This window comes from Dermacentor variabilis, chromosome 3, assembly GCF_050947875.1.
Source record: "Dermacentor variabilis isolate Ectoservices chromosome 3, ASM5094787v1, whole genome shotgun sequence".
Classification (NCBI taxonomy): domain Eukaryota; kingdom Metazoa; phylum Arthropoda; class Arachnida; order Ixodida; family Ixodidae; genus Dermacentor; species Dermacentor variabilis.
In genome coordinates this window covers 23,311,462-23,328,422 of record NC_134570.1, presented here as the reverse complement: position 1 = coordinate 23,328,422, position 16,961 = coordinate 23,311,462, and the positions used below count along the sequence as shown (strand labels likewise).

Here is a 16,961-nt window from a genome sequence, read left to right as displayed (position 1 = left end):
TGCCTACAATGCCACCAGAGAGAGACATTATGCTCATTTCGTGCTGCCTGCAGTAAGGAACGATGGCGTAATTAGGTTATTGCCTATAAAAGCATGCAATACACTTCCAACGGCACTACACCTCATGCACTGTGAAACAGATAAGTGAAGGCGCTTATCAAAATCGGGTTTGCAGCGATAGCTGAAAGAGATTTGTTGGTACTGGAATGAGAAACTGAGTGTGCGCCGGCGTTCTTGTGCGAGATGAGCTGGAAGCTGCTGCATTGGGCCGCTACTATTCTTGATCACGCACCTCGCGCTCTTTCTTGTTTACGTGGGAACTGGTGGCCTAAAAATATGTTACTGTATAATTGAAATTTGGCTATGTACCAAAAGGTTTCTTTTTCCGGGAACGTATGAACTGGTAAGAAAGAAGTGCAACTGTATTGGTTCATTTTTTGTGATCTTGTTTGTTAATACAGAAGTACGTATATATTTACACAGACCCCCGAAAGTTCAGCTTAGCAAGTCCCAGGGTAATGTCAGTCATCGCCTTGCGTAATCTAGCGTGCCATTGTGCAGTGGCATGTGTGTTCGGCCTCCAAATGGCACCAAGCATTACGCAACGAGAAACACAGTATTGCCCAAGTTAAAAAAAGATAGGTTTCGGTTTCACTTTCAATTTATTTCTTTCATAAGTGGTACACTCCATGCTTTCATAAGTATACTTAAGGAGGTCCCAGAGCATGTAGCTGAAAGTGGACCTGCTGTCAGAAAACATACACAATTGTGCAAATATATAGCATAAAACAAGTAGTAGTCACTAAGTGAAATATTGTACAATGTAAATGTAGCGCAAACTGCAAATTATACAAAGTCAATAAGTAGCAGTACAATCAAAGCATTAAATGCATTCACAACAGAACAAACCAAAATGGTTGTAAAGTGTACAATTGAAAGACCTAGAAAAAATGAAAAATTAAAGAGAAATTAACAGGACTGAAGTGATTATATTAGATATGTGGATAATTTTGGTTAATTAGTAGGAAAGTGAGTGATGTTTTCTTGATGAGAACTAAAGAAGAGCACTTGACATCTAGTGGGAGACTGTTCCAAATAGATAATGCTACGAAATACCCAGATTGTTTTACATAATTAGTATGTATTAGTGGCAATAAGAAATTGTTAGTTGCAAATCTTGTGCAGTTTAAATTAACCAAAGTAGCCTCAGAAAATATATTTACTTCTAGAGAATTACTTGTTATATTAAACTACATTACGGCTAATTTATATTTAACAAAATTATTTACTGAAAGCATTCTGTGATTGGTGAAGCATATCAGAAGCAATGCAGGAGAATGAGCTGAACGGTAATATCTGGATGGCCTGATTCTGTAAATGCTCTAGAGGTGCTACATATGTTGGATATGTGTTACCCCACACTGTAATACAATAATTGAGGTGGCTGTGAATAAAAGAATACAGGGTTAGCAATGTTGTTTTCTAAAATAATACCTAGCTTTAAGTTTTAATACCTAGGTTTAAGCCATAACTAGAATTCTAATACTGGGAGCAAGCTTATACTTCAAATAGGCGATATGCCTTGTAAATTTGAAGTTTAAGTCTAGAATTATACAAAAAAAAAGGGTACTCATTTACTGCACTGATGACAAGAGAGTTTAGGTTGATAGTGACCCGCCGTGGTTGCTCAGTGGCTATGGTGTTAGGCTGCTGAGCGAGAGGTTGCAGGATCGAATCCTGGCCACGGCGGCTGCATTTCGGTGGGGGCAAAATGCGAAAACACCCGTATACTTAGATTTAGGTGCACGTTAAAGAACCCCCGGTGGTTGAAATTTCCGGAGTCCTACACTACGGCGTGCCTCATAATCAGAAAGTGGTTTTGGCATGTAAAATTCCATAATTAAATTTTAGGTTGATAATGGGAATGAATTATGGTGTCCTATGATTCGAATGAAGAATCATAAAAGATGCTTTGGTAGGATTTATTAGTAGCAAGTTAAGATGGCGCCAAGGTAAAATATCATTCACATTAGTGTTTAACTTAGTAGTCAGAGAAGTTAGTGAACGACTGGTTACAAGTAATCTCGTGTCATCAGCATAAAAGAAGGCCTCAGTTTCTGATAGACAACCATGCAAATCATTCATATAAAGCAGGAATAGTAGTTTGCTAAGTATTGAACCCTGCGGGACCCCTTTATTGGTTGTTCTGAAATTAGAAAGTGAGCAACTAAAGTACACAGCCTGTTGTCTATTTGTTAGATAACCTTTTATAAGTGCTAATGTTGGGCCATCGACGCCTACTGCCCATAGTTTATCAAGCAAGATGACGGGGTTTATGGAATCAACTGCTTTGTATAGATCAATAAAAACTCATCCTGCGTAGAAACCATCATCTATAGCACATTTTATTTTATCTGTGAAAGAAAGTATAGCACAGTCAGTTGAGAAACCTACCCTGAGGCCAAATTGACTTGGCCCAAGAATGTTAAATTTTGAGAAATATTTAGTTAGGCACTTTTCAGTACACTTTTTGATAACTTTGCTACAAAAAAAGAATATCAACGGGTTGATAATTAGAACAGGAGCATTCACCCTTTTTAAATATTGGAGTAATTTTTTCCTTTGTTTATTTGACTTGGAAATAGCACAGTCCTAAGGACCGAATTCGTAACATGAGATAACAGGCGGGCGATAAGATAAGCTACTAATTTTGTATTAATTGAACTGATTTTGTCCAGACCTGCTCCTGTAAGCCTTAAATCATGTATGATTTATGACATGACTTATCAATCATGACATTGTCATTATTAAATCATGACATTGATTATTTCATCCGGGCCAGTTAGAAATATGTAAATGATTGTAAGCAATGCTGAAATGTTAGTTGAGTATCATTGGTATGATTGAAAGTATGGTCACCCGCCGTGGTTGCTCAGTGGCTATGGTGTTGGGCTGCTGAGCACGAGGTCGCGGGATCGAATCCCGGCCACGGCGGCCGCATTTCGATGGGGGCGAAATGCGAAAACACCCGTGTGCTTAGATTTAGGTGCACGTTAAAGAACCCCAGGTGGTCAAAATTTCCGGAGTCCTCCACTACGGCGTGCCTCATAATCAGAAAGTGGTTTTGGCACGTAAAACCCCAAATATTATTATTATTATTATGAAAGTATGGTCACAGAAAAACTCATTAAATGCATTTAATTTGCATCTACCGACACCTGACACTGTATAATGTCTGATCCCGGTGCCTCGGGAAGTAAAGGCTCCCATGCTAAGGGCTAGAACACGGAAAGGGCCCTGTTAGCACATCCCTGTGAGAGTATGGCTCCACGTGGCTATGCTGCATAGTTTCGCACTGTCTAATAAGCTTGATCGTAAGAGAAATGGGCAGTCTAAAGGCTGCCACGCTGAGGGCTAGAACACGGAAAGGGCCCTGTTAGCACATCCCTGTGAGAGTATGGCTCCACGTGGCTATGCTGCATAGTTTCGCACTGTCTAATAAGCTTGATCGTAAGAGAAATGGGCAGTCTAAAGGCTGCCACGCTGAGGGCTAGAACACGGAAAGGGCCCTGTTAGCACATCCCTGTGAGAGTATGGCTCCACGTGGCTATGCTGCATAGTTTCGCACTGTCTAATAAGCTTGATCGTAAGAGAAATGGGCAGTCTAAAGGCTGCCACGCTGAGGGCTAGAACACGGAAAGGGCCCCATTAGCACATCCCTGTGGGAGTATGGCTCCACCTGGCTATGCTGCATAGTTTCGCACTGTCTAATAAGCTTGATCGTAAAAGAAATGGGCAGTCTCCGTCAGCTTGAGCCTCCGACGAGTGTGGCTCGGCGTAGTACAGCCATGCATGGGCACGAGGTACTACTCTTTGACTTAGCGTTTGAAAAGGAGCAACACAAGGTACGCACAACATAGACGAGCACGAGTCCGAGTAGTACCCAAAGGGGCTAGTGGATGAGAGCAGAAACATGTACGCACTTCGTGCCATCCCGGAGAGAGCTCTCCCATGCTCGGTCTGCCAGTTGTGGCAGTTGCGCTGCCACAGCTGGTAGTGCAAGGTCATGTTTCCCAACAACAAGGGGCCAGTGGAAACTGCACACTAGTCCGTCTAGGTGTAGGGATAGGCGTAGGGACAGTAGAACAGGCGAAAGCCCGCACAAAGTCGGCAGGGCACACCTTAATTTCGCCACAAGCTTAAGCCCACCACTGCACTGTCTAGCTGAATGTCTGACAGCACTAATGGCCTTGGATGGTAGTCTGATCATAAATGATAAAAATATGAACAATTGCAGTGGTGCAGAATGTAAGCTTCAGTAACATGGCTGCCACTTGTCCCAGCAACCATGGAACAAAGTTTCCTTTCAGCTGCCACAAACTACACAGTGTAAATCAATGCAGACTGACAAAAGGGTATTAGTTATTTGTCTATGCACAATACTGCCAGCAAGCTGATATAGAAGGAATAGTTTTTTGATAAAACTATGCTAAAAAATTGAGGAAGTTTGACTTGTTACGTGGTGTTATCAGGTGAACATCTTTCGATGCCAAACTCTGAGGCCAAGGTTGTTTGTGGGTGAAGTTTTCGGAACTGAAGCGCATATAAGCAGTCATATTTCCCATGTCAATGCCACACTCTGAAGCTGAATGGAGAGCCTTTCGCGACATTACCCTGCAGTTTGCACCTATGGGCAAAGCATGCCAACGTACACAAGAAAAAGACGGGCTACAGTACATGTAGATACGACCCCGTTTCGTACGATTTCCTGGTGGCAACGTTCATCGAGAACACAAGAAATTGCCCAGTACAGTTACACTTTCTTTTTTGACCAACTGATACATTCCCAGAAAACAGTCGTCACTGATGTTCAGTACATTGCCAAACTGCAATCGTTTGATACGTTTTCCAGCTGCTAGATCTCATGTGACGGGCACAACAGGTGCGCCAGTTGTGACATTTTGATACAGTTGCATATTTCTGTGCCAAGCTGTGCCAAAAGTGTGAAACTTGAAGAAATTGCGCCTGCTGTGCCAAAATGCCCTGACTTGCTGCAAAAGTTATGTCACGCTAGGTTTAGTAGAAAATAAGAATTGTGTTAGCAATCTGCAGTTTTGCCATCTTAATTCATGTGACAGGTGTTGTTTATCTAATCCAGTCATGAAGATGCAGCAACGGAGAGGTGCAAGTATGCTTGGTGTTGGGTGCCTTTTCTGCTGCTTTCTGCTAGCAACGCTGCTAATTGCAATGCAGTTTTTAAAGCGAATAGCTTTCTTTGGCTCTTTCAGAACGAGTGCACATTCTTGGGCAACCGAGTTGTGAAGAAGGGCAGGTGGTTATTGGAGAAGAAGTGGGGGTGCACTGTCACTTGTTAGCTTGCTCGCTTGTTGAAAGCGCATGTGGCATGGAGGAACAGTGGCAGGGAGGAACTAGAGGGAGGAGGAGGAGAGGCTGCTGCTCGCTTGTTTGTCACGTCTCGCGGGCTGCCTGACGGTAGCCAGCCCATCGTGGATGATGCGGCAGAGGAAAATCCACAGGGGCAGCTTGTGCACGAAGAATACACTGCCAGCATAGGCGAGCGTTCTGCCAAATGCTGATGGCATTTACGCCGACACACCAAAGAGAGCAAAAAGTAGACACATTTGCTTCCCACGGCTGCAACGAAGAAACTCTGGGAAGGCGAGGGAAGGCACCGAGGGTGTTTTATAACATCACCAAATGTTTGGTGTTGTTATCATAAGGTGCCCTTACATGGGTGCGACAGTGGGGCTTCGCTTCATCATCAGCTTTCTTAGCAATTCTTTGCCGTCTCCTCAGCCAGTAGTAAATGCTCATCCGTATAGCATCATCTGCTTGGCATCTGTTTGGCCTTGGCTCGCCACCATCATCACATACTATACCGAAGCGGGGTAGGTAGTAAAGTAATGATGCAGTGAACAGTTAGGCCTTTACGGCATTCCACATTGTCAATGCATCACTAGTGCTAATGTTGTGATGCAATCTGCCTAACTGAAAATCAAACCACCTTTACGGCTTGGCACTGTCTCTGCAGTCCTAGCACCGTCAAAACAAACAGCTGATCTGAACAATGACAGAATGTAACTGATGCTTTGCCCGCAATGTGAGATGAGACTAAGCAATCATAAATTTTAACATCTCATTTCTTGCTGTCAGGACAGAGAGCCAGTAACAAGCGCAAATTGGGATTGAAGCAGGCAGTCTGGACTATATGGACCATGTTGTTACGTAATTGCACTTATGTGGCTATTAGTGTTGCCAGCAGTAACTGCCACAGTAATTTGCAGTATATCACATGCATGCGCAAAGGGTCTAAGAAGTCGTGTATCGCTGTACCAAGCAATGTACCAAGCAAAAATGTACTAAGCAAAAATATCATGTACCAAGCAAAAAGAAAACTCTTATCCTACCAATAATCTGATAGTTGTGCCCGGAACTGTATTCCACTGTGCATAGACATTCCTGTGTATACCTTGTACCTTCAGCACTGCTGCAAGTTAGTTGTGAGATAAAGTATAGATGTCAACTATAGTTGAGCCTGCCAACTCTTCTAGTGGCTTTTGGCCATTTGTTTTCCTGGTTAGCATGTTTTTCTAATGTTTCTTTTTCTTTCCCGACATGTATGAATGAGGTTCTACTGTACCTAGGTTATGAGGTTGCACTGGCATAAGAGTACTTGTGCCATCTCTTATGTGGCTGTGGGACTGTGATGCTGGCTCCCGCCATTGCATGTGTCATGTGGGGAAATTGAGCATCAAGGCACAATTTTAACTGATTTTATTATACAGAGGAGTCTCTCCCAACTATTTGAGTTTTCCAAGTGTCATTTGAAGGTTGTTGAACTTCACATACATTTTTGATGTCTTCTGCATTGCCAGCCGCAGGTAACCACACCAGCAAGTCTAGGCCTTGTCTCAGCAAGCCCTACCTCTGTAAGCGGTACTCCTGTCACGGGACCGAGCATCCCAGCAGGTGCAGTGCAAGTGGTGGCCAGCCCCAGTGGCACAGTGAAGGTGATTGGTGTGGCAACAGCCGCAAGTGGACCCACAGCAACTGCATCCACTCCTGGTGCCGGTTCCACTCCGGGTATAGGTGGTGGTCCCCTTGTGGCTTTGGCTGTGGCAGCTTCTACGGCAGCAGGGCCTGCAGCGCAGCCATCTGCAGCCAAGTCACTGGTGCGCGTGACAACCAGTGCAGCACCATCCAGTGTCGGTCGGCCAGCACCTGCAGCAGGCCCTGCTCCTGTCACCTTGGTCACGGCGGCAAAGTCTCTCTTCCTTGGTGGGCCACAAGGTGGGGTGGCTGCAACAGTGGCAGGTGTGGGTTCAAACCCCCAACCTATTGTGGCAGTGGCTGGGCCGCCTACAGCCACTGTGGTGACAAGTCCCACCGTACGACGAGGCCTGCCACAAATCCTGACACCTCGAGTGACTGGTGCAACAGTGCTGTCCAATTCTACAGGTGAGTTCAACATATGCAGCAGCATTGGTGTGGTTCATAGTAACGTTTTAGAAATAGCATTACAGGCACTTTCCAGCTGCGTCTGCGCTGCCGCGATTGCCATCATTACAGTAATTCCCCAGGAGCAATTCTTTTTATTCTGTGCAGTGCAGTCCACTTATAGCGATACCACATATAACAATATATCGGTTATAATGATGGGTCAAGGTAACAGTGTCATTTTATGCATTAGGTATATGGGGGAAAAACATATAACGAAATGTTATTGACCGCATATCAGATTTAATAAAAATTTTGCCATCAGGACAGCGTTTGCCATGCAGAATAATCCTGACATTTGCATTAATTGGTTTCCCTGAAACAAACAATGTCAAGACGGGGCGATGTTCACCTATGCGAGTTCGTATCTGCCGCTATTACCACGCAGCGCGTCCTGCCTTGCTCGTACCGCCCATGCACTGGAGAGCATCGTGAGTTGGCGCAGCGCGCCACTAGATGGCGCCAGCTGCTTCACATTTTTGCTCCTGTCGCCTCGCCTACAATCGCACCGAAAGAGAGAGAGAGAGAAAATGAGAAAAAAAAGGTGAAGAGCAATGCGGTGCAGTGGCGCCCGTCCCCCAACTCAGTCCCTCTCGCAGCGAGCTCGACAGTAGCTTTATAGCTGAAGCCACTGAAGCAGCAGACAGCCCAGTTCGAAGATGGCGCCGACAAAGTGCAAAGCTGTGTCGCTTTACGCAAAGATGCAACACATTTTGCGGGATTTTAGATGCGGCTTCAAGGAGAGTGCCTCGAGAAGATATATGAGCTCACTCAGTTAACAATATCTACAATTTGTAAAACCGGGATCACTGCGGTTGTAAAGGCAGGAAGTATTAGTGGCCATGCCGATCAGCGGTAAAGGGTTAGGGACCCTTTTTACGCCGATGTGGAAGAGTCACTTTACCAGTGGTTTATCACAACCCGCGTGCATATTGTGCCAATCAGCGGGCCAACTTGCTGCCAAAGTGAAAAACTTAGCTTTTCTTTAGGGACAACCAAATTTTGAGCCTGGAGGAGGCTGGATTCAGCGTTTTAAAGAGCGGCATGGCATTGTTTATAAAAACGTGGTAGGGGAAGCGGCATCCTTGGATACGCAGGCGAAGCAGCAGTGGCTACTGACAAAGCTGCCTGGCATGCTGGAACGTTACGTGGACAAGGATATTTGCAACTGTGACGAAACTACATTTTTTTTTTTTTTCAAATGTTGCCATAGAAGCCGCGCGCTTTTAAAGGAGGTACATGCCCTGGCAGGAAGTACTGTAAACTTAGGGTGACTGTGTTGCTATGCATTAGCATGGACGGGAGCCATCGCCTCAAGCCTTTTATTATCGGGCGATCCAAGAAGCCAGCATGCTTAAAAAATCTGCACATCCCCGTCTGCTATCACAGCAATAAGGCATGGATGACCCGCAACTTGTTCGAGGAGTGACTGCTCGAGTTGGACAGCATAATTGAAAGTCAAGGAAGAAGAGCAGTATTGCTACTGGACAACTGTAGCTCACACAGTGTTAACCCGAAGCTGACATCGGTCAAATTGGTGTTTCTGCCTCCCAACATGATGGCAGGCTTGTTAGACACTGGCGTGTCTTGAAACAAAGCTGTGCTCGACAGTGGCGACATGACAATGGCAACGTGACAGTGGCGACATGACAGTGGCGACATGACAGTGGCGACATCCTGTGTCTATCTTGTCTCTAGGTTATCATTATGTAATACAGCCACAGCCCAGGGCAGCTAACATCGTGAAGTGCAATGGCCTTTGTAGTCCTCTGTCCATCTCCAGGTTAACATGAAGAAAAGCCCAGAGTCACTGTCTATGTGGCACTGCAGTGGTGCTGTGCGCATTTATACTAAGCGGAGTTTGACAGCACTCCTTTTTAAGTAATCCAGTCTAAAATTTGCGCAGTGCAGTAGGAACCATAAAGAAAGGAAGTTTTGTTATAACGAAACTTCACTTAAATAAAACTTGAAGCAGTGCGAAAATGAGAAGGGCAGGAATTGAAAACAAACGCAACAGGATGAGTGCTGTTGGTTGTTGCTACTACAAAATTTCACTGTGCTGTCCACATAAATTCAAAAGAAAGCAAGTTGAAAAGGACTAGAGTGTATAGTTGTGTTTCCAGGTTTGTCTGCGTTTGTAACCATGGCTTAGTTTAGGCTCCAAAACATTAATCTTATACTGCACCACACTTAGAAAACGGTTCTGGAGTGATTGCATGCCTCACTTGCGCATAATTGTGCATAACATGTGTTCTGAAAAGTATGTTTCTGTTCACATTTCAATTTGTGCTGATGGCATGTCATGTTAGTGGGGCAGGCTGCATAAAAAGTTCCAGAAGCACAGTGATTTGTTGTTCTTCACTACAAATCTTTTACTGCAGTTGATATTGCACAACACACCTTTAGTTTTCCTGGATGCAGTTGTGCCACAGCTGTTGGTGTTACTGCTTTGCACATTGCATGATACTGTGAAATTCTTTTCTCTTTCACTAAGTGTAATGCTTATCACACTTATCACAGACTGCAGAAACGACACATGACAGAGTATTTATGACTACTTCAGTTGACTCACTTTCTTGTACATTTGTCACTAAAGCACATCACATCGTAAAACTGAAAAAGCAATGCAAGAGACCACATCTTGTCAGCATGTGCTTCATTGCATCATCGTGGACCTACTGTCATTCTGAGCAGTGTTATGCACACTTCCTTTCTATAACTTGATGCAACTTATATGTGTAGTCATCTAGCCTTAAAGTTAAAAGGTCAACTTTCCTTGTTCCTAAATAGAAGAAAACAGGGGTGTTTGACTAGTGAAATTCTCAAATCGAATCAGATATGAATGTTTGAAAAAAAGAAAACTGTCACATATTGAATTTTCAAACAATTGAAATATAACACTTGTGTGTAGCCTGTCTGGTAAAAGCTTAGTTACATTATTTGTTACATACATGTAATGTTATTTGCAACTGGGCATCTGGTCAACTGAGGAGCTTGTAAATGATGAACAACTTCTTTGAATTATTTGGTGCACCATGACACAGTAACGAGGCAAGAGAACAGCATATCACCACGTGTATGTGTATGTTTGCGTATTGAGCCAAGCATACTACAGCACTGCATATCAGTTTTGAAGAAATGCAACCAAGATGAGTGTGGCTGAATAAAAAAATTTACCAATGATTAAGATACTCACTAATGTGAATTTGGAGCGCAGCTGTTTAGTATTTTGAAGACACAATATATTGTGGCAAAGAATTGATTCTGAATGACAGGGTCCTCTTGGCAGCGGCGCTGAGCCTCTGCTCAGGCAGCTGGTTTAGCAGCTGTGGCAGACAAAGTATTTCCACTGGTTGCGTCGCTCATTGTTCAGAAAGAACTGACCGACGCTATTTTGTATAATGATTATATTGTCGTGTAGTAGTGACAGTGAAGAACAACACAGTGTTGAAACTGTGAGTTACAAATTTAATTCTTAATTGGGTGAACTTGTGCCAAGCAAAACAATTAACACTCAAGCACAACGATAGCGGCAAGCAGAGTCGCCAATTGTTGGAAGTCTGATCTGCGGGTCAAGCGCGTCGGTTTTTATACATGACTTGTTGGACGTTCTAGTGAAATCGCTGGTGCCCACGTGGATTCCAGAAAGTACTAAATAATTCGCTTTGCACGTACAATCAGATTACAAAAATCGCAAACCATGACAATCGAAACAAGCACAAACAATACCAAACCAAGCAAACCGAAAAAGTACGAACTAGAGCTGACGCTAGCACATGAGAGTACAAAACGAGCGGTCGGGCGGGTCTGCATGACACCATTTTTCTGCGTGCACGTTACTGAAGGGGATGCTCTCATTGGTTTCTGCCGTTTGTGACTTGCGTCTTTCATTTCTCACTCCGCATTCACTCTTTCATCTTTCGCTGTGCTCGTTTGCTCGGATACGCCACCGCCGCCACTTGCCATAGGAACAGGCACCTAAGTGCTGCGCTCTAAAGCTTGCTTTGCCTAAAATAGAGACAACAAACTTATATGCTGCCTAAACATGAGGCCATTCTCAGCAGTGCTTCTCTTCTTCAGCATCCACGGCTGTCCAGCTGCAGAAGCCCTGGGAACAGTCCATACTTTCACCATTAAGTGCTGCTAACCCTCATATTCAAACAGAAACAAAAATTCGACAATATTGAATAGGGAATTGTTTATTCAAATATGAATTGAATAGCAAAGGCCATTTAATTCTTATCCAAATATCTTATATCTGTACACTCTTGAAAGTAAAATGAAGTTACTATGGTGTTGGGCTGCTGAGCACGAGGTCGTGGGATCGAATCCCGGCCACGGCGGCCGCATTTCGCTGGGGGCAAAATGCGAAAACGCCCGTGTACTTAGATTTAGGTGCACGTTAAAGAACCCCAGGTAGTCGAAATTTCCGGAGTCCTCCACTATGGCGTGCCTCATAATCAGAAAGTGGTTTTGGCACGTAAAATCCCATAATTTAATTTTAATTTTTTAAAATGAAGTTGGAATGCATATTTATTTATTGAACTTGTCACCTTGTGTGGTTCATGGAATGTTATGTGCATACCTCCCCACATAGTATCTAAAATGCTCTATTTTTAGCGCTCATGTACGATTGTTGTATTGACATAAATATCTTACGATCTTTTATTTGCTTATAATGTCTGCGGCACAGAACACAGTCTCCAAATCTTTAATAAGCAGTAAACATTTTGAATAACCAAATAATTTGTGGTATTTTTCAGTGAAGATTACTATTTTCTGCCTTCCACTGTAGTGTCCTTGGAATCCCAGATTTGGAATGTCTGTATGTGCCTCATTTCAAATAACCCTCTATTTTCTTATGATTGTTTGTATTGTGGCATCAAGGTATTTAGAAGTGCAAAATTCGTTTCAAATGCTTGAGCAGCTGGTAGTGTTGTGCTTTAGTACTTTTTCTGGGTGGCACATGTCACACTACTGGGAGATTACCCTACTCTCTTTTCATAGATGAAAGAAGAGTCATGGCAGTGAAATTATTTCTATTGTACAAGTTACAGGACTGTCTTGTTGTTAAGGTATTCAATGCGGCTGTTTCATTTACTGCATCAGAGAAGGTCGTATTTTCACATGTATGACCTACACGACAGAATGCACCACTTTTGCAGCAGAACTCATATGCATAGCATAGATCAAAAACACGAGAAATTAATAAAACTAGGGTGCGGAGGTGCAGGCTGTGCACAAGTATTGAGCTTAGATGCAGCTTTGTGGCAATGCACTGCACATTGTTGTGAAGCTGCACATATATGTAAATGCTTTCCTTATTGCTGTGAAACTGCACCACATTTTGATGCACAGCTGCAGTGAAAGTTACGATGATTGCTTATGGAGTTCAGCTTTCTGCTGTCAGTGGTGCCGGTGCCGTGTTGCTTCTGTAAATACTTAAATGTTGTCAACGTTGTCACAGCAGTTGTTTGTGTGGAGATTAATATATATGTACATGTGCCTTTTTTGTTTCTTTCCCTTATCCACATACACTCATAGCACAAATGTTTGTATTATCACGGCCGCTGGATAAAAAAGAAAGGTGCAGCCTGCCACTTCAGGCGGGTTTCAATGGGAGCGAATGTCTCGGCCGTAGTTGCTTTCTCGGCCGCTTGGCTGGGGCGAAAGGTGCTAGCTCTTGGGGACAGGATGCTTTGGTTTCCATGGGCGACGGCGTTCAAAGCGTGTTCCTCATGCATTTTTCATGCTGATCCCAGACAACAGCCCCTGACTGTTGGCACTGCAGTGGATGATAGCACTTTCGATGCATGCGGCAGGCCACACATTTATTTTTCCTCCAGCGGCCGTGGTATTATCACTGATTCATAAATCATCATGCTTCATTTGCCAATCGACATTAATTTTACCTTGCTCGTGTTGCTTTACATAATCAGTGTGTTGGTGGCGCTAATCTGTGCCTTCTTTTTGTACGCTTCCTGGAAATGCAGTAGGCACCCTAAAACCAGTGCGGGGTAGCAGTCCAGCCCTCTCCCAGCTGGCAGCTCATGTGACCCATGTGGCCGCAGCTACTGCGCCCACGGGACAGATTCCTCTTATGGCCCCCATCTCAGTTGTGGGGCACCTGCCCACATTGCTGAGCCAGCAGTTCCTCTCTCCGGGCCTCGGTTCCCTGGCAGCAGCTGCAGCTTCTGCTGGTGGCAATGCGCACCACCACCACCACCACCATCACACCGGCGCCACAGCAGTTGTCAAGCCCCTCGTTGTCGTCAGCCTTCCCAACGTGGTTGCCCAGCCAGCAACCTCGTCTAGCGTTGGCACAGCCCAGTGACACCCCCTCCCTCCTGTTTGGCGATGACTTCTTGCTGTGGTGGCGTGCAGTTTTGTTCCTCCCCTCCCCCCTTTTCCCTCCCACATGTGTTGCCTTCTTACGAGCACCCCACCGCCTCTGTTGTGTTTGCCCAAAGAAAGTTCTGTGTTGTGCTTAAAGCTGCAGCACAGGGCTGTAGCAGACCCTCTTACTTCTGTTTCTTCGTTATTTGTAGAAGACAACTTATTCACCAACAATGCATGCATGCATGGCAACAGAAAAACTTGCATAACTTCTCCATTGCAGCATATTTTCCTGTCGTGGTTGTTGTCTTTGTTTTGGCCAGCTTCTTCATTCTCCTGAGTATCACAGGCCTACAAGGAAGGGTCTGTCATGCTTGACTTTATCCTGGCTGGTGTGGTAGATGTTCCATTCCGCACTGAACAGCTCTACTTGTCACGGATGCAAGAAAGTGAAAGCAAGTATGCCTCTAAACACCGTGTTCTCCTATGTTGATGGTGCTTACCAACTGATTCATGCCTCTTTCCTCGACTGCTTGTGATTCATGAAAAGTTGTATGTAAAGATTTCACACAATTCCCACAGTGAAGAAAGAGCATGATGTTGTTAGGCTCTGCAAGAAAGGCAGTGCTTTTTTTGTCTTTTTTCTCGTCTGTGTTCTTTGCTTGTTCTGTCCCTTTCATTTCATTTATCAGTAACACATTTCTCAGCGTAGAGTTTGCTTGACAAGAAAGGAAAAGATCTGTGGCAAGGTCTATCTTTCTCTACTCGGCAGTGGCATTCACTACAAGGCATGCTGGTTTGTAATGCCACTTATACTGTACTTAGTATAGTGCCACTTATGCCACTATACTAAGTTGCTGCGCTTATTGCTTTATGTAGTCATCGTTATGCATTCTCAGCACCTATAACATTGCAGACTGTCAGAAATTTGTTACATTTCAGTCCAGGCTTTTTTATTATTATTATTATTATGTTTTTTTTTTTTTTTTTTTTGTGCACCTCCCCTAACCTGCCCTATGAATTAAAGTCAGTCATAGCTGCACTTACCCCCTTTAGTTCTTTTTTCTTGGTGTTCATTAACACTCCCTGAGTTAAGCACTGATTTAAGTTCAGAGACTTTCGTATGTGCATTTAGTACTCATTGAATCTACACCTGCCATTTCATTGTCTGAACTGTTATAACCTGCATACAAACAAGCCTTTGACATGGCCGTAACATCCGCCTTGTTCCCTAACAAGAGATGCAAAAAATTTGCAGTTCTGTTACATGAAATACACTATTCAAAACTTAGTGTCATCCTTTTCCACAGTCACTGTGCTTCGCAGTCTTTGGTCTGCGCGTGAAATGACAAGAGCCTTGTTGCTGCTCTTCTTAGCTGTACTTGTGCTCCCTATCTATCATTTCGATGAACACATTGACAAAGAAGCTTCTCATGGTGTGGTGAGTTGAGCATCCTGAGCATCCTGGGACATCGCATGTCTTCCTTACTGTTGCAAAGAAGTGTGCCCATGTTTTCTGCTGCCTTTGACAATTCATTCCATTGCTGAAGCTTCAGAGAGAGTGGCCTGCTATTTATGTGTTCTGTGCGCGAACTGTTCTTGTTATGTTGCTGTTGTCCTTTTGTCCTTGTTTTCTTTTCACGTTGTGGAACCCTGTCATTTGTGAACGTTGTGGCATGTTGCACCTGCTCGGTGATTTCCGTTTTCTGCTTTTTGTTATTCAGTGAGGAGAATTGAGGTGTGTATGTGTGTGTTTGGGGGGGGGGGGCAGTGTTTGTGCTTCAAGAACTAGACAGACGCACGTTTCTGGCCTCATGAGCTATGCCACCTTTAAAATGCTCTAACTTCACTTTTGTGTGTTGTGCTTTCTAAACACTTTACTAGCTTCCCAAGTGTAAAGGAGTGACGCCACTTTTTAAGCCTGGGCACATTTTACTGAGCATGCTAGCTATGCTTATTTTGCAATTGTGAGACAGTTTTCTGGCTTGGCAATGGAGAAGGGCGAACTGTGAGCTTTCTCGTAAAGCTCAGTGTCACTAAGCATAACTGAAGCCATCTTTGAAGTGTTCCCACCATTCATTGTGATGGGATTGTGCTTGCCACATGTGAAATGCAGGAGCAGCGCTCCTAAGTGAAGATCTCCTCCGGGGTCCAAAGAGAGTTTACAAGTGGTGATGGCGTTTACACATGTGCGCAGAGACAGCAAAAACCTGATGTAGCGTTTGTGTACGTCTGTTCACATAAGTACTTGGGCATGTGATTTCCATCAACCCCATGCAAAGGTGGCTCTCAATAGGCCATTGTAATGCGACTTGCAAGTGTATGCAAGGACATTGCTAGAAAAATGTTGGCATTTGAGAAATGAAAGCTCAGCTTTGCCTTTTTTATTTTTCTCCGTGTGTTTTGCTTGGGCACTGTTAGACTTTACTTCCTGCCCTTTCAGCTTTTTGCACTTGTGGTACCTGACAGATGGAAGGTTTAAATAGTTGTTTTCTGGTTTTGTCCTGGTGGAACTTATTGATTTATTGTCTTTCTTTTTAATTTTTTTTTTAGGAACAAAGTGTGATTCCCTGCTCAAATCTTTATACTTACATCCCTCCCCTTTTTTCTCTGGGTTTTGTAAGATCTGTAAATGTAAAAAGGAAATAGCACATTATTTTACAAAACTTGGGAGTGCTTAAAGATGGCTATTCTTGCTTTGTGAGAGCTCACCAATTGGCATATGTGCATTTTTATGTAGTGGAAATTTTGTATTTTATCTTAGTGCAAACATTTCCGCTTAACTTTTTCTCAAGATAATCCTATCTTAATCAGCTGTAGCTGCTGTGACACCAAAAGGTGGCACTGGTGTGTTGCAGAAATACTAGTGCCCATTCTCTGTGATTTGCAGCAGAAGCCAGAGCAAATTACCCATTCTGAAGAAAGAAAAAGTAGTTAATTAAATCAGGTACTGCACTTTTCATACATTGCTACAACTATGCCTCTGAAATATTCATTTCCTTGCATGCTTTCTCGAGGCTTTATAGAGTACTATGGTAAAGATTTGAAACCAGCAGTTCTCCATAAAAACATATTTTCTGTTCTTCACCAACACTGGTTTAAACCTA

At 43.7% G+C, this 16,961-nt stretch overlaps 1 protein-coding gene across 1 annotated transcript in view; it reads left to right on the top strand.

The window, feature by feature from the left end:
- LOC142575280 (uncharacterized) overlaps positions 1-16,350 on the top strand; it is a 61,599-nt gene extending 45,249 nt beyond the window's left edge. The window contains exons 8-9 of the mRNA XM_075684510.1: positions 6,897-7,479; positions 13,512-16,350. Coding sequence (XP_075540625.1) covers positions 6,897-7,479; positions 13,512-13,852 — 924 coding nt within the window. The 3' untranslated portion in view covers positions 13,853-16,350. The remainder of the gene's footprint in view (positions 1-6,896; positions 7,480-13,511) is intronic.
- Positions 16,351-16,961: the final 611 nt, after the last annotated feature.